The sequence below is a fragment of the Strix aluco genome, chromosome 3 (assembly GCF_031877795.1).
Source record: "Strix aluco isolate bStrAlu1 chromosome 3, bStrAlu1.hap1, whole genome shotgun sequence".
NCBI classification, from domain to species: domain Eukaryota; kingdom Metazoa; phylum Chordata; class Aves; order Strigiformes; family Strigidae; genus Strix; species Strix aluco.
In genome coordinates this window covers 128,998,059-129,016,742 of record NC_133933.1, presented here as the reverse complement: position 1 = coordinate 129,016,742, position 18,684 = coordinate 128,998,059, and the positions used below count along the sequence as shown (strand labels likewise).

Genomic DNA, 18,684 nt, shown 5'->3' with positions numbered 1-18,684 from the left:
AAAAATCCTAGGACATGCACTGAAAACTGCGGGTTTGGCTCCAGTGGGGACCTAGTTCTACAGGGCTGTCCCATGGCCACGGTGCCTGCTGATGGCTGCAGAAAGGTCCTCTCTGAAACCTGGAGATACCTACCACAGCACCTAAACAGCTACACTGGGGAAGCTCAGTTTTTGCACTAGACTTTAAAAAAATAAAAAGCTCTTGGTAGGTCTTGGGGGCTGTAGATAACGTCTTGAGAGCAAAGAGGAGTTGAGTGCCCAGCGTAGTTTGAGCAGTCCTTTTACAGCAGAAGAGCACTCTTATCTGTGCACAAAGAATATTTTCATTTTCATGTATTTACTACATCTGGATTCTACCCATTGCAGAGGAAATAACTGTTGTTGGAATAATTAAAGTTTCAGGGAGGGACTCACTTCCACGCACCCGCTTGCTGGGTGGCCAAAGGAACCAACCTCCACAAAACATATTTTGATCAAACCTGTGCCCCCAGAGGATTTACACCAGAGAGGCTGACGGCAGCACTGGTATCTCCTGGACCCTGAACCCATCCAGGGGAGCCCAGAAAAAGATGTTGTGTTTTGTCTGCCATGCTACTAAGTCTAGAAAACAACCCAACAGCCTTGTACTCCAAACAGCCATCCAGACAACATCCATCTACCCAGGTCACCTGCCTCCCAGAAGAGGGCAATGAAGAGCTAATGCTGAAATATCACTCCAGCAGCCTTCTTCAGTCAAGTACGTAAATTATTCTGACAGCAGGGGTTTATGGATTTTCCTCTTAATTATACCGATGTCTTCTGATTCCCAGCATTGATATGTTAGTGAATTATGTTTTCTGACAGTCCAACTTCAACGCCCTCAATGTTTGGCAATCTGCTGTGGACTCCTGCAACGGTCCAGAAGCCAGTCCTTGATCTGAAAATCATATTGAGCTTAATAGGTGACAGAAGCAGGTCCGGGGAGGAGTGTGGGGTTTTTTTGCCTCAGCAGCTGGAGACAGCCAACAATGAGCACCTGGGGAGGTGGGACACATTTACTTCCTTTTAGAAATCATCAGTCTCTGTGTCACAGGAGCCTGAAATCCTGTTTACTTAGGCCCAAGTGATATGATAGGAAAAACCCAAACAGGTGCTTTAACCACCCAGAAAGGAACAGCTATTTTAAATCCCATTCCTGTATAATTTACTTGATGGAACATGTCTATGTGCTTTACAGTAGGGAGGAGCATTCGTCCTATTGTTTGGGTTTGTTTTTTTCTTTTTTAAAAAATTACTTAGGCAATCAAATGATGAAATGTAAAGAGGCAGAAATAAACACTGTGAATATTAAATCCATAAATGTGTTCCTAGAGGCATAGAGCTCTGAACTGAGCTTTTGGGGTTTGTCAATCAGTTACCTCCTGAAAAGGATCTTGAAAGAGGATAAAATGACTCTTTCCCCCTGTTTCCCCCTTTGTGCCTGTGCCACCTGTCCAAAGTGGTGCAAAACAGACTAAAGGTCAAATACGAATGAAGACTGGGATAAGATCTTCAACTAATTCATTATATCTGTTGTTATACTTGATGGTAAACTTACTTCAAATTTCTTAAATATGGTAATTGAACTATCTGTTATTTTAATTACAGTATACTGTTATTGGCTCTAAATATTGTTTTGGCTGCTCAAGCTCTCCAAAGTGATACATTTCCTTAACCTGTTTCTTGGCAATTAAACATGTGTAATAAAAGAATGAATATTGCATATCAATTAATATTGTATACTGAAAACATTTTGACAGCTGTATGTCTTAGTTTCCTTTCTCTGCAGTACTGCAAAGGATACTGTGTGGAGCCCTAAATATCATGTTCTGCTTTTAGACAGAGAACATGTGCAGGCACACACAAACACACATATATATGCATTTGCATGCCTGAGTACTTATATATTTATAATATATAAATGTTCTAAGAGAAATAAAAGCTGAATTTTCTAAACTGCTTTGTATTTTATCTTAGCTGAAGAATATGTGAATAGAAAAGTATAATCCAGATACTCTAATCTGTGGTTTACTCAGGAATAGTCAGGCTATTAATTTCACTAATTGTTTATTTAAAGTTACACCTATTCTATACTGACGGCATTTCTTACTCTCACATTTCTCTACAGTTATAGAAAATCCACACTACTAACTATATATATTTATAATATCTTTAATATGAACACGTGGAAGGAATCTTCTAAATCCCAGCTGGCTTTTTATCACTCAGCATGCCACAGACTCCTGTCTCTGTGAATATCCAGAATTCTTTTGTTCACACTTAGACAAGTACCACCTGAGATGCCCTTGTGTCCCCCACCCTCCCCGGCTGCTCCAGCAAGGCTTAGTCTCTTCTCTCCTGACCTTGTCCACCAGCCTCAGGTGGAGGTCTGAGACAGTCCAGAGCACCACAAGTTGCTCTAAATGCTGGTGTAAAGGCAACTAAATTAAACTCTCTGTGCCTATATATCACCTATGTCTTGCTGCAGCTTACCTCTGATGGTGGGATGTCCTCAGCCAACCTGAAGCCATAGGATCCTTCACCTTCTCTTTGCCATCCTCTTCCTCCAGTGTCCTCTGTGCAGGTGACAGGAAGGGCTGACAGACCTTTGGTACAATTGCCCAATGCTTGTCCTCGCAGCACGTCCACAATTTAAAAAAAAAAAAAAAGGCACGAAATCCAGTCGGGGAACAGCCCTGCTGTTATTTGGTGGCCTTGGCCAGCCTTGTGGAAACTTGCCCAGACCTGACGTGCCCAAAACCTGCCTGGAAGTCACAACCGCTGCCCGCTGTTTGTGCAGCCACGCAGAGTGAGCGGCCCTGCTCCCTCCGGGCACGACAGCAGGGCTGCACCTCTCCCACCTCAGAGACCCCCGAGCTCAGAGGAGACACAAGCAAACAGAGGGCTCACGAGCTGCTTCCAATGTGAGGTAAATGTGCTGCTCGGGGAACCAGAGAGCAGAAATTCAGCTTTACGTCTACAGAGCAGCAGTAATAGTTGTCTGTGCTTCACCAGCTGTATTGCAGAGCCAAGCTTTATGCCACATGGAGAGTTTACCCAACTGGGACCAAAACATAGATTTAAATAACCTGATGGTGGACTTCTGAGCTTCCTTTCCATTCAGGGAACTCAAGCTGATAGCTGGTCTTGAGGAGAGTATTCCCAGCACTGAGATTTCTTGAAATCATCCACACAGAGTCCTGCAGAAAGAAACAGCCTGTTCCAGTGTCCTTCCTCATGCAAGTGTGGCATCCCTTCTGGGCAGCAAGGTTTATGGTCCTCCTGGTTACATGGTCCAGAAGGTCTATAAAGCACCGCAGCAGTCACCACGGGAAGTCAGCAACACCACCAGTGACACCTATTCTGTTTCACATTTATTTTTATTCCAGTGGGACATTGTCTCATAGACACAGTTGTTGTAAAGGGAAAATTCAGGACTCCAAGACATCAGTTCAATTCAGGACTCCAAGACAAGTTTTAGGTTCCTCCTCTTCCTTTCATCCAAGGCAATTTAAAGCATTTTTACACATATGGCCCAATTTAAGAGCAGCAATGGCTCACGCAAGTTTTGGGCTGCTGCAGTATTGAGTTGCCTGAATCAGGAATAGTCCCAGCACCTTTTAAGGCAAATCTAGTTTCTTCTTTCACATAAAGAAGCCATAACCAGGCAGTCCCTGGGCACTCCTGCTTCAGCCCGACATCACCAGTGCAATTAATGTCCATGAAACCTGGTGCCACTCAGCTCCCATCTCCAGCACAAGCCCTACCCAGAAAATTACCATTCCACCCTGTGTAATTTCCCTGTTGCTTTTTTGAAGCCATATGCTCTTCCAAGGGGAACAGGGTAGACAGACACAGCAGTGCAACTGTCAATAGGGAAAACAACTGGAATAAAAATGAATAAAGTCTCCCGGAGAGAGATGGGGAGTGCTGCTCCTTCTGGTCATGCTGCAAAACTCAGCAGGGACTCAAAGGTTCTGGTTTGTTATTTGAAAAAGAATAGCTGTATATGTGGTGCAAAACTAAGCACTGTGGTACAGAGAAGAAAGAAGGAAATCATTCAGTGTTATTTTCCTACAGCTTTTATTTCTGTCTCTCTGTAAACCCCTCTGTAACTTTCTACTGCAACCCAGGTTTCAGCTCTTCGTGACCCAGTGCCCAGCCCAGCTGCACAATGGGGCCTGGGATGCTGAGGAACTGAGCAAGCTGGGTTTAAGAGATATAATAAATTAACCTCTCTGTTAATCCTCTCTTTATACACATAAAGATGCCCGGGGGGAAGAAAAAAAAAAAACAAAAAAACGACAAATGGGGATTTATGCAAACATGAGGCACCACAGAGTCAGGAAGCCACTGATGATCTGTCTCCTGTGCTGTCAAACCTCTGGTTACAGCTGCACACCCACATCTTCCTCCCACCTCTCCCCTTTATAACACCAGATGTACAAACATGGCACAGCCCAGCTTCAAGGCTGCAACCTCCGGACAAGGGCACCACAGATCCAGACCTCCTGCCTGGTAGGACACAGCACAGCGAAGTGTCTGATGGCCAAGCTGACAGCAGCTGTGTGCACCTGCCATCCTCCAACTATGGAAACGAACTCCCTGTGGCACGGGTTAACAAATCTGCTGCTGCAAGGCATGGCTTGAGTTTAAATTGTTGGCTCATGGACAATTATTTGTTGACATTTTGCGGGGGAGGGTTAAACTTCTGGAGCAGAGAGTCGAATGGGTGGAAACACATCCAGAGGAGATGGGGGAACGTGATTGAGAAGGTCCCAAAGGAACAGGGACCAGACATTTTGTCAGTATGGGGATAAGGAAAGGTGGAAAGAAAGAACATTTCTTGCTGCCACAGAAAGGGACTGTGTGAGGTTTATAATAACCAGAAAACCACATAAAGTTCCCAGACTAAAGGTAAACCTGGAGGAAAGGTTGGCTCACCAGTAGACACAGGCGGCAAGGAGATCTGCATTTTATCCATGTCAAAAATCTCCTCATTTGACTCTGTGCTCCAATAAAATCAGTCTTGGAGATCCAGAGAATTTTTTTTAATGTGTTGCCTGTGAAAAAAAAATGCAGAGAATTCCTCCTCCATGCCACAGCTGACTTGGTGGACTGTCAGTGGTTTAAAAACACGTGGCCAGCTACATCGATCACTGCCGTGGAAGAGGAGACAGACCCTCAGCAGTGCTTCCTAACCGGGCTTCTCACATGTGCTGCTCATCCTCCCTGTCCTGGCCAGTGACATTTGCTGGATTATATGGAATAAACTGTCAATAAAGATGTCCTGATCTCCAATAAAGAGGCTGGACTTAGTGATACAGTTGAGACTTAGAGCAGAAGTGCTTCAGAAAGAGAAATTGCTGCTTCTGTGCCCCAGAAAGGACTTAGGCTGAGTAACAGCAAATGTGCTCATAGCTCAGAAACTGTAAAATCTTGGCAACTTTTGAAGAAAATATTTGGTGTTTGAATACCTGTATGTATACTGATCCATATATAATTTGTATATACAAATATACACGTACATAGAGAGTATGTGTGACTTCTGACTGCCATTCAAAACCAGAAAGATTAGAAATTAAATTTCTTCTTAATAAACTGCTTACCATTTATAGATAATTTGAGAAATATATATGAGGTTGGCAGGTGTGCTGGTTATCCTGCCAGAGGCTTGACAACCTTAGAAAGATTGAGTAAAAGTTGATATCAGAAAGGACACTGAAACAGCAGGGAAAAAAACAAGAATAATCCAGAGAGGAAGTAGTAGAAATGAAAATGTGATCTATTATAAAATGATATATGAAAGACTGTATTCATGTTGTAATTTCATACCTCATATTTCATTATGCACTATTGACTTTGTAATTAATAAGCTGAAAATTAAGCAGTGCTTATTCTTTTACTGATGTGGAGAAAAGACAACCAGAAGGTTAGATGTGAAGGACAAAATGTAACAAAGGGAAACAATGACTGTGCTATGGCTGCAAAATAGACAAATTAGCTGCCTACCAAAGGCAGAATAAGGGGCCTGCAAGACCAAAAGGAGCAGTCATTGCATGTTCCCAGGTATTTTACATAACCCTGTGGCCTAACGTATCTTACACAAACCTGGATGTTTTAAGATGGATTGCACAAAGATCAGGGGCTTTGTGGTGAAAGCAGTCTCAAAGCAGACCCTCCTTTCTCATTGGAAGAAACCGAAGTACAGGACACATTTGCCTGGAAAAGGCTTTTTCCATTGGCTCATTACTGCACTGCCAGCATCCCTAAACCTTTATATAAAGAGGCATGTTTGGGTCTGGGGCACCCACTGGAGGAAAGACAGAGAGCAGCAGTGATCCTCCACCTCCTCTGCTGGTAACTCTCTGCCTGGTTCTGGACAGGCACCCTTACGTCTTCATCTTTCTATACTTCTTTTCCTTTCACTTATCTCAAGTCTAATAAGTATTCTGCTTTCATTAAACCCTTCCTTCTCATTACTCCAATGAATGCGTCCGGTCTGTACATGCTTTACAGAACTATGGGTAGCTTGCTTGCAGGGCTTGCAGGAGGAAATTTTGTTTGCTGACCTCCAAGGGGAGTGAACAGAGACCCAGAAACCTTCACTCAAGGCATCAGAGACAAAGGGCCTGTTGGTTAAGAAATGTCTATCTTCCTACAGAAACAGGCATCTAGCCAGCACAGCAGTTCAGAGTTGCATTTGGAGATCCATGTCTTGCCTGAATTCCAGTAAAATTTTGAGTGAGTTGCCATCTTAATTGATGTTCAAGAGATACAGATGTCTTTTTCAGACTTCCCTAAGGACAATGGTTGGTTCTGTCTCTGAACACTTTGTGAACTACAGTAGGTTGAAGGTGAATAATTCATGGGTCTGTGTTGGTACTAAGGTAACTTGCCTGGTGTTGAACAGATCTGGAATATCCTTTTTCAATGCAATAAGACCAATATTAAAAAAAAAACCCACAAACACAACCAAAAAAACCAACACCAAAACACCATAGAATCCCAGGATGGTTTTAGTTGGAAGGGAGTCCAGGAGTTTCTAGTCTGAATCCATGCTCAAAGCATGGCTAATTAGGTCAGGTTTAAATTTTGAATACATCCAAGGATGCAGTTTTCACTCTATTTCGTTCAAGTCCACTGTGTTTTATAAGACTTTGGTTTTGTTTGCTCAGGGCATGTTTTAAGCAGTTCTTTGTCTCCCAGCGAGGAGGGCACCCTCTATTCAGTGTCTTTCAGTCATGTGGTCTCTGCTCATTACAGGTAAGGAATTCACCTCCCAGCCGTGGCCATGAGGATCCTTTACCAGCTCCTGGTTGTCCTCTTCATGATGCTCCAAGGGGCTACAGGTAAGGTGTGAGGGGAGTGGAGGGAGGAATTAGAGGAGAGAAAGAGGCTGCATCCCCTTTTTCTCACCTTCATGGTAAATGACTACTCTCTTTCCACTGTGCAGGTCAGCCCTTCGTTCCTGGGTCATTCGATCCTTGTACAGTCCAAAACGGACGCTGCTTCCCAGGGATATGTCGTCGGCCATATTACTGGATTGGAACATGTCGTAATGGATTTTCTTGCTGCAGAAAGTATGTAGAAGTGCAGGGATCACTGTGGCAATGACTGATATCTTCCTTATCTTTTCTTCAGAGCAACATCTTAGAGGCATAGCTCCTGACACCATCCTGTCTCACTTCTCCAATGCCAAACCTGCTGGCATAGAAGGTCCTCGGGGGGGCAGTCACATCCTATGGCAGCCTCTGCTCTGGTGCCATGAAATAAAGAGGAAATCACTGCAGAAAACCTACTGGTGGATAACCTGAAACTCTCTCTTCTTCATCTTTCAGAGGGTGGAGTAACTGAAGACTCACAGGATTCTCCTTGGAAATCCTTTTTGCTTCTACCGAATGGCCTCTGAATCGCCCTGATACCATTGTTCCTGACGGTACTGGTTCTTGCTGGAACAAAAAGCGCTCAAACTCTTCCTTTGCAGTGAAGCAAACATCAGCGTCTGCAAAAAGATAAATATGAACCTGGCAACACCATGGAAATTATTTCTTTCTCCCCTGCTTTAATAAAATGAGTTACAATGGCATTCATATGGCTGAACTTTGGGTATTTTTGTAAGGAAGGAGGGGATATTTCATAAGACTGCTCACGCTATGGGCAGTAACACACAGGTGGGCTGGTGGCCTTTACAGCTAAACATTTCTCCACTTGCATCCCACTGCACCCCCAGGGAAAAGGGAGGTAATTTCATCCCTCACTTCCCAATGGCCATATTCCTGGGACACTCCTGCAGTGATCATGGTATCCTTGCCAGGGATGAACCCTAGCTTCTCTCTGTGATTATTTCATGGGTGCTTCTGTCCAGCAGGTACACATTCTAGTAGTTTCCAGGCTGCTTTTTGATGGTATTATGGTATTTTTGACTAAGATGTCAGAGACAGAAACTGTGTTTTCTGTCTCGTTTTCCCTGTCATCATGGTCTAGCAGTGTAGCAAATGTCAAGATATCTTCAGATCCTTCCTTCAGAGGGTCCGAGAGAAATTTCACTTCTGAGAGGACCTCACACAAGGGAAAACCAGAAATATTTTGGATAATATCAGACCCTCGAAAGTGACACAAACCAGAAAAAAGGTACAAAGAAGGAAAGAGAAAGAGACTAGCAAACACATTTCCCAAAATTATGGATGTGCAACACAGTGGTTTGGCCATTATCTTCTCAGAAGCGGTTGCTGAATGTGCACAGAACAGTGCCCAGTCAAATACATTGCCAAACTGAGATGGTTTTGACTCCTAATGGCTTGCTGGGTGGGGCAGAGGTGCCCACATATGTAAAAAGCTCTCAGAAGGGGTAATGGTGGCTTTGTTAGAGACACAGGTCCCATTTATACTGTTCTGCAGAATGAATGCTTATGACTCCAGCTTGCAGGAGATGCTGTAGCACAACATCTCCTAATGCAATGTTTCTGGGTTTCTTGCATCCTTATTGTTACTTTTACATTTATTCTAACAGCCTTATTGTAAATGTTTGTACTTCAGTTAAAAATATTTAGAAAAAATTCTCTCCATTAACTATAAAGGAAGAGCAGTGAAAATAGCTTGGACTTTGATTTTTACCTTTAAGACATCTGAAGTTTGGTGAGGTCACTCCTGCCCTTTGCCTCTAGGAAATATGAATCCATTTACAGAGATTCATTGGGTTTTAAAAACTTTAGGCTACATGGCCTGTGCCAAGGAGATTTGAACACACGCTGCCTGCCTGCCAGTCACAGTGTAGTCCTTATACCAAGAGGTTGGACTCTGCACTGATATTATGATACCTTCAATTAGCTGTCAGGTTGAAGATAAGACGGATGGGAGATCTATTCACACAAATGTTAATCCCATCGTTTCTCCTGGTTACTCAAGATAACTATGTAATCATTAAGTCTTGAGCTTGATTAAATACTTTCTGTGTACTGTTTGAAGTTTATGACTGTGTATCCATTTGTTATTGATTCAGATGATCTATACTTGGGTCAAAACTTTATCTGTTAACTATAATACACACCTTTCAAATTCAGTTATGACTATAGAACATTTAAATACTGGTTATCCTCCTTTTGGTGGATCTACTTTGGCAGTGCAACTGCTACTAACAGCTTTTGCAGCTAATCTAGAGGAGTCTGAATTTCTATACTATACACTCCACAGTGTCATCAAAATACCTTGATCTGTGCATTGGTTATGCCTTATGGCTGTCACTTGGTTCAGTGCACATGAAGGAGGCTAAGGGATGATGTTGCCGTACAACTGAGGAGCAGTCTGTGGTTAGCTAGGCCACCAACCATCACTGTTGTTCAGCCTAGCTCATCTTTGGAGCTAAACCTTTGCTCTTTGGTAAACTGCTAACTTATCCTTTTGTTGGTCCCAATGTTCTAGCTGTGCCTGCATGCAATGACTTCCAGATACTTGGAGCCTTCATTGCCATAAACAAACCCTCCTCTAGAGACAAGGGATGGAACAGCAGATAGGTATTTTGTGTAGCAGCATTGTAAATAGGGGTGACACTACTGAAAGACCTCCCTAATATTTGCTGCTTTGTTTTTCCACTAGAAAACTATCAGGAGTAGAGTTTGAGATTCTCCCTTTTACTCCTAATTGCCTCATCTGTGTTAGATACACACTCCTGAGATGGAGGTAAGACCCTTCTTCCTCTCTGGGAAGTGATCTTGGCACAATTACCCAAACACCTTGATTTGGAAAGGGTAAAAAACATTTCTCCTCACAACACTCTGCAGCTTCATAGTGAAGACACTTCCCTTAGTAGTGTATCCCACCTGCACCAGGCAGAGCAGCCCTTCAGGCTCCATCTATTGGTTCTTGTGCCAAGGCTCTAAGCACTATATTATCACATAAAATGCTGACCCCATCATAATATTTCTTCTTCTTCAAAGAAGACTGAGTGATCTGGACCTCAAATGGGTGGGAGAGTGTGGTATTGTTGGTGAACTCCAACTTGAAGAAGTTGGAGTGAAGACTTGCCGTGGAGATAGAGAGAAACATAATTGGATCATCTTCTGAACTTTGCTGAAACAAGAAAACAAAAGAAACATGTTATTTAAGCAGAAGGAAACTCTCCATGAAGACTCCCTTTCCTTCTGCACTGGAAATAGTGAGGAAGTAGATGGTGTTTTGGTAGAAAGGATTACTTACCTAAAGTCAAGACCCAAATGATTGTGAGGTGCTGCCCAACTTAGCTGGGCCACATTTCATGCACTTTCCTACCCAGATAGCCTGGGTGAAATAATGTTGGTGCTACTGTGATCCTGGTGTAAGTCAGGTCTACCAGCAAAAGGCATTGGAGAAAAACACTGAGATTGTGAAGGGCAAAACACTGATATGTCCTTCATGATGTACAAAACTGGGTGACAGTCTCCTGCTCATAAAAACAGGACCTGCAGGTGGGGATGGAAAGGTTATCCACCCTGAGAGCCACAAACCAAAATCTTGATAAGGCCTGCCTCACCACTGTGAGCTTTGGACAACCAAAGGTGCTCCATCTCTCCTCTGCTTCTGCCTTCCCCATGTCCAGGCAGAGGTATTTTGATGGCAATGATGGGAGTGACCATGTAGAATTTATAATTAACAGCGTTGAGGATGCTCAGCACTAAAGCCAAGTCGTTGACATTACTTGCACATAGGACCTTAGACATGGTAAAAATTAACGATGCATCTTTGTTTCCTTGAGGAATCAGGTTGAGTAACAGTAACGGTTAGCAGGCAAGCTAACCACAGACTCTTGGCAAGCTGTGAAGCAACTGCAACTTTTGCAATTTTATTCCCTACGTTTTCTGCTTTATGGCCAGAAGTTCATAGAAACAGCAGAAATTCAATTATCATTTTTTCCTACTGCAGAAACAGTTCACTTATAAAAATATGTAGAAAATAAAAAGCTATCTCAATTATCAGTGTATGCATTTAAGATAAATAATTTTCACATGCATATATATCTAGGTGTGTCTGTGTGTGTATGCACATGTGTACACTTCTGCATACTTAAGAAATTTATATCAAAGTATTGAAAAAATCACATCATTAGTAACTAAACTGAGGAACCAATAAGCAATTAAAGTATTTCAGTTTAGTTTTGATACTAAATGATCTGTAAGACATGGTGTCATTTGCAGAGATCTTGGTCAATTAGAAACACTAGTCATCCAAAATAGCAAATGTATCATAATTATTATATATATATAAAATATATATATATATAATTATATATATAACCATTATGATGTACTTCAGGTGTCATTAAAATATTGCATGAACAATTTTTTTTGACTGAAGTGAGGAGTAGAGTAAAATATGATCTGAAAAAGTATTTAGTATTGGTGTCTTTGGATAGTTATTGGGTATGTCAGCAAGTGAGTTGGTCTAATGGAAGATCAGTAGATAGGAAAGGATCACCCTATAGATTGTGCTAAGGCTCCTCAAATCTTCATTATATTGATTTATGAATTCAGTTTGGCCTGGATTTTGCTATTGACTAAATCATAAGACAATGTAAGTTGGAATGGGTGTTTGGAGACCATCTGGTCCATTCAGCCCTCCAGACAGAGACAGTTTCAAGGATAGACCAGGTTGCTTAGAGCTTTTTCCGGTTGAATTTGAATATCTATATGGGGATAGAGATTTTATAAATTCTCTGGGCCCCCATTCCAGTGTTTGGAGACCCTCATTGTGAGAGGGGTTTTTTCCTTATATCTATCTGGAATTTCTCTCATTGTAATTTGTGTCTGTGAAGTGCTAAGGCTTGGACAACAGGCCCAAGCCAGAGTTGACCTATAGATGAATCCTATATATTTTATAACTGATAACCGTTGTGCTAGTAGGTATTGTATTAAGTTATAACAAACCACCTATGCTGATGTAAAAAGTGCTAAAGCGTTGAAATACTGAAGCCTGAACAACAGGCCCCAAGACGAAGCTGCTAACTTAGCATGTAATCATTAACAAAATATGTAAACTCACCAGTGAAACATTCAGCTTAGACAGAATATAATCAGTAGTGAGGATGAAATGCTGAGAGAATGTATCCAACTTCCCTTGTTTAGCCTTGTTCAAGGCTGAGAACCCACGTATTCAGCCTTGTTGGAAATTCCCTTGGTTCCCCCCCTGAGCCCTGGCCAGGCTTTGGGTGGAATCCAACAGGAGAATGAAACCAGAATTTTTCTGCTCAAAACAAAGGTGCCAGTTACTCTGGCTTGCTGATTTTTGGTATATAAGGCTGGACACGCTTGCAGAGACTTTGGATGCCTCACCTACGGGCGGACGCACCGCGTAGGATTTCCCACTTGCCAGGAAAGGCTCTCCAAATCCTCGCTGTAACCGGGGCTGCCCAGCGACTGTGGATCTGGATGATGGTAATGGGTGCAAGTGGTGATGTATCGTTCTTAATCACTATTCTCTCTTTCATGTAGTAAAGTTTTCATGCATTACCCTGCATTTTCCTATTTGTTGCTTTAGGTGCATTATTCTGCCTTTTCTTACTGCATGTTTTCTGTATTACTCTGTTACATTATTTAGTTATCACTAGTAAAATACACCTGCTCTTTTCACTCTAGTGTCTGAGTTTAATTGGTATCCTTAATCAGCAAAACAGTCTGCTACCTCTCATCCTTCCACTGTGCACTTCTGAGAAGAGTGTGGCTCCTTCTTCACTATTGCTACCATTGGGTAGTTGTGAACAGCAATTAGATGACCCTTAGCCATGTTTTCTCCAAGCTGAACAAAGATGGATCCTTCAGCTTCTCCTTAAATGGCTGATACTCCAGTCCAAACTCTCCAGGTTTCCAGAAAAGTAGAAACGTTATGTACACTCTACAGGACCTTGAGGTGGTGTAGTCCACACATTGATTCATGCCCTACTAGTCATTGGAGTACCTTCAGAGTACCTTTGGAGTATCTTCAAACCAAAGCATCTGGTTCACTTTCCTCCTAAGGAATCTAGTCTGCACACATGAAAAGTCCTCTTCAACCTGAACTAGCATGAAGTCACAGGGGACAATCAGGATGTCACTTCAAAACTGCAATAATGCCGTTGTAGACTTCACTGTGGATACTGCTTTAGAAATGTTAATGTTCACCTGTGGACAGAAAGGCAAGTCAAATGCTAGGAATTGAGGGGAAAAAAGGACCTGAAAACAGAAGAATAAATATGATGCATTTTGGACATTGCATGCAACTCTAGCCAGCCCATTCCCAAAAGGGTGTAATAGAACTGAAACAATAAGATAAATGTACAACAGGAATGATCCGCTGAAGTAGCTGGATCCATTTGAAGACTTATCTGACAGATGTGGTTGACAAGAAACCCTCTTTTCGTTGTGGGAAAATAGACAAACAAGGGAGAGTGTAAGAAAAGACCACAGCATCAGTACTGATGTAGAGAGGTGAAAATGCAATATATATTTGCTACTCCCCATGAGAGAAAAAGCAGATGATCAGCTGCCAGACTGAGAGCAGATAAGCAAAAAATGAATGCTCACCTAAGGCAGAATATGTTTGTGGAATTACCAACTGAAGGTCCTGCGGAGGCCAGAAGTAGAAGCTGGAGTCATGGACAAATGCTCAGTCTGGAGCTCTGAGACTGAGGGTTCAGAGACAGCTTCTGGCACTGGATTTCCCTAAACTGATGTATTTTTCATCAGCTGGAAGGGTGTACAGAGACATAACCACAATGCACTCACCCTATTTCTGTATATTTTATGATCTTTACTTAGGCATCTGTAGTGACCACTGGCCACTAAGCCAATGGATATTTGTTTTAGTTTCATATGTCCCTTCTGTGTTCTTATATTCTTATTTATAGACAGAAAATGAACTAACTGGGAGTGCAGAGAGGCACACAGATGCTTTGTATTGCAATGGATTATGTTGCTCCTAAGCAGGAACAGTTCAATGCATGTCCCAAGATGTTTGACACATACCACGGTGGCTTAACGTATCTTACACAAACTGGAGTGTCACAACAGGTATTGCATGAATAACCTGGGATTTGTCAGAAGAAAGCTTCAATAGGTTCAGAGAGAAACCCTGCTTTTTCACTGGGAAATAAAAAGCAACTCCATTCTGGTTGGATTAGAAGTCACCAAAAAAAAAAGGGTAATTTTTTGATTGGCTCAATGTGTGTCTGCTGAGAAGAGAAAGCAGTTGTCACACCCCTTGGGAAACACGTTATAAATGAGGGTCTCAGCCCCACAACTAAAACCCTCCAGAGGGAAGGGACCAAAAGCAGGTCTTGTTTGGCTTCTGGGCTCACCTAATACCTGGTAACTTCTCAGTTCTTTTCAGTCTTTCTTTTAATATTTGCTGTTGTCTTTTCCTACCAAAAAAAAAAACCCACCACCAACAACAAAAAAGTCTTCTGCATTAGTAACCTAAATTTGTAGGTTACTAATAAAGGTTATTTTTAAAAATAATTTTTCAAGAAATTTCACAGGTTGAATAAGTAGTTCAAATATGTGCTAATACCTAGAATACTTTGATAAAAATACTCTGCTTACTAACTCCTAGGAAAAAATCTGCCTGGGTCAGGTTACTTCTGAGAGGTCTGTGGTCCAGAGAAATTGGTGATCTCCAATGGAAACCAGTATATATTTTTTATTTGTGTCTCTATATTAAGAACTTTATTTCATTTTAGGAATTGTTAACTTTGCCTACTTGTTTCTTCTGGTATTTTCAAATATATAGAAATTTCTGTAAATTTCTAATACTAATTTCAAAGCTGCTTTGAGCCATTCTCTAACATTCCATCTGCAGAAATCCAACATTTCAGCACATCATTTCCCTTACTTGCTTAAAAGAACATAATTTGTGACAGATCAGAAGATTCTCCAATGCCAATATATGACATTAACTACCTGTTCTTTATCAATAAGCCCCCTTCTAGGCTATCTTATCCTATTCTGACAATATCAGTTTAAGTATTAACTCTTTCAATTGTGGCATTACATGTTTGCTTTTCAAATTTCATTTCTCAAATGAGAATTGATTTGATTGTAAGTTTCTATTCCAGAATTACTGCCTGTAGACTGAGACTGAAGACTCTGCGCAAGCTGATTTTTGCTGCTATTTCTTGATAAATTTTAACACTGCAAAATGAAATTTTTTTTCCTAAAGTTTATAAATTTGACTGTATAATCACCTCATTTTGTTTAGCATTGTTTATTTGTTCGATAAAACATTTAAGTAAAAATAAAGTCAGGATTGCATTTTGGCTAAGGACTATTTGCAAAATGTGGAAGAAACCTGAGCATTCAAGCTATTAACATAACTTCATGATCACATATCCTGAAAGCATGTTGCCCCATATACGTTTACTTTTCCTAGAAATGCTCACACAGCAGTCATGATGTCATATGGGTCTTACTGGTTATATTTGAAAGTTTGAAGAAAAAGTCAATATAAATGCCATTTTGATTAACACAGTATTTATACATTTCAGAAGACTGTAGGTCCCAGGCACTCCCTGTCATACAACTTTCTTGGTCCTCTTCCTTACAGTGACACAGCAAATCCACAGTCATGAAGATCCTTCACCTGCTCTTTTCTCTCCTCTTCTTGGCACTCCAGGTTTCTCCAGGTAAGATGGAAAAGAGATGCTAGAAGGGGATTTTTGTGCACCTGAAATAAACTTCCCAGCACATTTTAACCACTACTGGTTAAAATTGCTAGAAACAGAACAGGAGGTAGTCAAATAGCTCAGTTCCTGTGCTCCCCTGTGAAAACTCTTTCAAAGGTGGAGAAATTATGACTTCTGAAGAAACGTGATTTTACACTTCTGGTATCTTCCTAATAAGATTGTGCTTAACATTCTGGTGTTAGACACCTGAGATGGCACCTGTGGAGTCCATGATCTCTGGATAACAGCACACTCAGCAGTGCATATGCAGATGAAAATGAAGCCTGGATAACTCTTTTTGGGTAGGAGCTGATATTTAAGCCTCTGGACCTATGATCCTTTCCCATAAGGTAAAGGACAATGAGTCAGGAGGTCTGTATCATTCTCCACCTAGACTTTAAGGCCATCCATTTAGATTCACTGTGAGCTAAGGATCCCACCTCTGCAAGGTGTAGACCTGCTTTGTAATCTTACCTCTTCCATGGCCTTTCAACATGGCCAAATCTGGGCAAGAGTCCTTATGGCAAGTTGGTGGTGAAGGCAGCTCAACGAATGGGAAACCCTGTGTTGCCCTGCCCTGTAGAATGAGAGGGAATGAAATTTTTTGTTATTGTTGCAGGTTTGTCTTCACCCCGGCGGGACATGTTGTTCTGTAGAAGAGGGTCCTGTCACTTTGGAAGGTGTCCCTTCCATCTGGTTAAAGTTGGAAGTTGCTTTGGGTTCCGCTCCTGCTGCAAATCGTGAGTTTAATGCTCACCAAGGCTTATCTGTAGTATGAGCAGACAAATCTATTTTGCTTGTGTCCTTAACCCCAAGGTGCTATTGAATGTTCCGACCAGATACAAGGAAAAAATTATATTATGCCATGAGAACAGTCAAGTGTTGAGGTAGGTTGAGTTCTACAGCGCTCTTTCTCCTGAGATGTGCACCATGATATGCCCCAGCAAGATAAAGTATGGTTGGAGATGTCAGCCTTGTGCTGGCCCAGCTCTGTCTGACCCCTTTACAGCTCCTGTGCCAGAGCAAAATATCAGGGTTTGGTATTTGCAGAACTGGGCTGCTGTGCTGTGTGGGGAACAGAGGGGAATTCAGTTATGCTGCAGGGTGAACACAGATCTCTGAGGGCCATCAAATGTGTGCAAAAAGTGCAACAGTGTTATAAAAAGAAATTATCATATGAAAGGTAGTCTTCGCTTTTCACTCAGGAGTGAATGCATTCACCCTAATATCAAGGAATATCAATTTAATTCCCTGATTTTCCTGAAGCAATAAGAAAGCACTCTTCTTACTCACAGGTATGAGTGCACAGGGCTGTCCCAGCATGACTACATATGACATTAGGTATTTTGGAAAGTATTTATACCCAGGAGGAAAATATGCATGGACTGAGAGTAAATAGGGAGGGAATACAAACAGAAAGAGAATCTGAATATTTTTTTTTTTTTTTTTTACTTTGTGCAGGCCATGGGATGTATAAAATCTTCATGGATTGTCCATTCAGGAGCGATGAAAATTTCTTCTTAAACCTAGGAATTTGCTTTGAATCCCCCTTACTGCTGAAACCACTGGATCCTGCTACAAAGCCTCACACACCTTTCATTTTTAATGCAAAAAGCTTTATGATGTAAAGTAAATCTAAACATATTCTGCATTGATTTCCCTCCTTTTGAATAAATTGCTGTTGCTTAGCATTCACATCACTGAAGCATGGGTATCTGTTGCATGGGCTGAGGGTGAAGATCCTACCTGGGTTTTCACACACATTCTCTAGAGGGCAACAATTTACAGTGCCAACTGCTCCTTAATTTGAGCTTTTCTGAGACATACAGCTATCCAGGGCCAGACAGACATCGACTGGAGACCTTACCCTCCAGTACCAAGAGACGGGCTGGCTGGAAGAATGGAGCTTCCCTTTTCAGGAACATGTTCAGATGCCAAAATCTTTTTTATCTTGCTATGCAGAAACTTTTTATTGGTGAAAGAGAAATAGAAGTAGCTAAAACCCTAGACACCCACCATCCATTAATATGTCAGCATGTGAGACTCAATGTTCTGCCTTCTAGATGATGCCCATGGGCATCCTGGGAAAGGTGTAGGCTTATTTTCTTTTTTTTTAAATAGTGCAACAGTTATGTCAGTTCTTTTCTCTCCAGAAGTTGTTTGTCCTGTAATCTCACAGCAATGGATGTAAGATTTGCTTTTTTTCCCCACCTGTCCCTCTGAGAGGATGCATAAATGATAACAAATGAAGAACAGCTTATACTGGTCTCTCTTCATTAGTTCCTCTCCCACTCCCTCCACCATATGGCACACTCCCTTCAGTTCTTCACATTCCTGAAATGTTGTTCAGGAGGGGCTTTTATTTACCTGCCAAAATTGCAGTGTTTATATGTTCTGTGACTATTTCTTTGCACTTCTTAGCAGGGAAGAAACTTATCTTCATACGTCCAATGGAACTTCTAATCCTCTGTGGCACAATTTCGTATACTCAAGTCATGGCG

The 18,684-nt window shown here is 41.7% G+C and overlaps 2 protein-coding genes across 3 annotated transcripts; both read left to right on the top strand.

Annotated features, from left to right (window-relative positions):
* Nucleotides 1-6,311: 6,311 nt before the first annotated feature.
* On the top strand, nucleotides 6,312-7,993 carry LOC141921909 (ostricacin-3-like). The gene is made up of 4 exons (XM_074820840.1): nucleotides 6,312-6,378; nucleotides 7,285-7,370; nucleotides 7,475-7,601; nucleotides 7,860-7,993. The coding sequence occupies exons 2-4, from the start codon at nucleotides 7,313-7,315 to the stop codon at nucleotides 7,873-7,875; spliced, it is 201 nt and encodes a 66-aa protein (XP_074676941.1). The 5' UTR covers nucleotides 6,312-6,378; nucleotides 7,285-7,312; the 3' UTR covers nucleotides 7,876-7,993.
* A 4,928-nt stretch (nucleotides 7,994-12,921) lies between these two features.
* On the top strand, nucleotides 12,922-17,878 carry LOC141921908 (antimicrobial peptide THP2). Of its 2 annotated transcripts, none has more exons than XM_074820839.1 (4): nucleotides 12,922-12,939; nucleotides 16,066-16,144; nucleotides 16,803-16,923; nucleotides 17,645-17,878. In XM_074820839.1, the coding sequence occupies exons 2-4, from the start codon at nucleotides 16,087-16,089 to the stop codon at nucleotides 17,658-17,660; spliced, it is 195 nt and encodes a 64-aa protein (XP_074676940.1). In that variant the 5' UTR covers nucleotides 12,922-12,939; nucleotides 16,066-16,086; the 3' UTR covers nucleotides 17,661-17,878. The 2 variants fall into 2 exon arrangements, with proteins under 2 accessions (XP_074676940.1, XP_074676939.1); XM_074820838.1 differs by lacking the exon at nucleotides 12,922-12,939 and adding an exon at nucleotides 14,759-14,831.
* Nucleotides 17,879-18,684: the final 806 nt, after the last annotated feature.

What these genes read in the sequence shown, in the direction of transcription:
- LOC141921909 (XM_074820840.1), top strand. Translation starts at nt 7,313, where the DNA reads ATGAGGATCCTTTACCAGCTCCTGGTTGTCCTCTTCATGATGCTCCAA. An exon ending in GATGCTCCAAGGGGCTACAG is followed by an intron (nt 7,371 to 7,474) that starts GTAAGGTGTGAG and finishes TCCACTGTGCAG; the next exon opens with GTCAGCCCTTCGTTCCTGGG.
- LOC141921908 (XM_074820839.1), top strand. Translation starts at nt 16,087, where the DNA reads ATGAAGATCCTTCACCTGCTCTTTTCTCTCCTCTTCTTGGCACTCCAG. An exon ending in GGCACTCCAGGTTTCTCCAG is followed by an intron (nt 16,145 to 16,802) that starts GTAAGATGGAAA and finishes TTATTGTTGCAG; the next exon opens with GTTTGTCTTCACCCCGGCGG.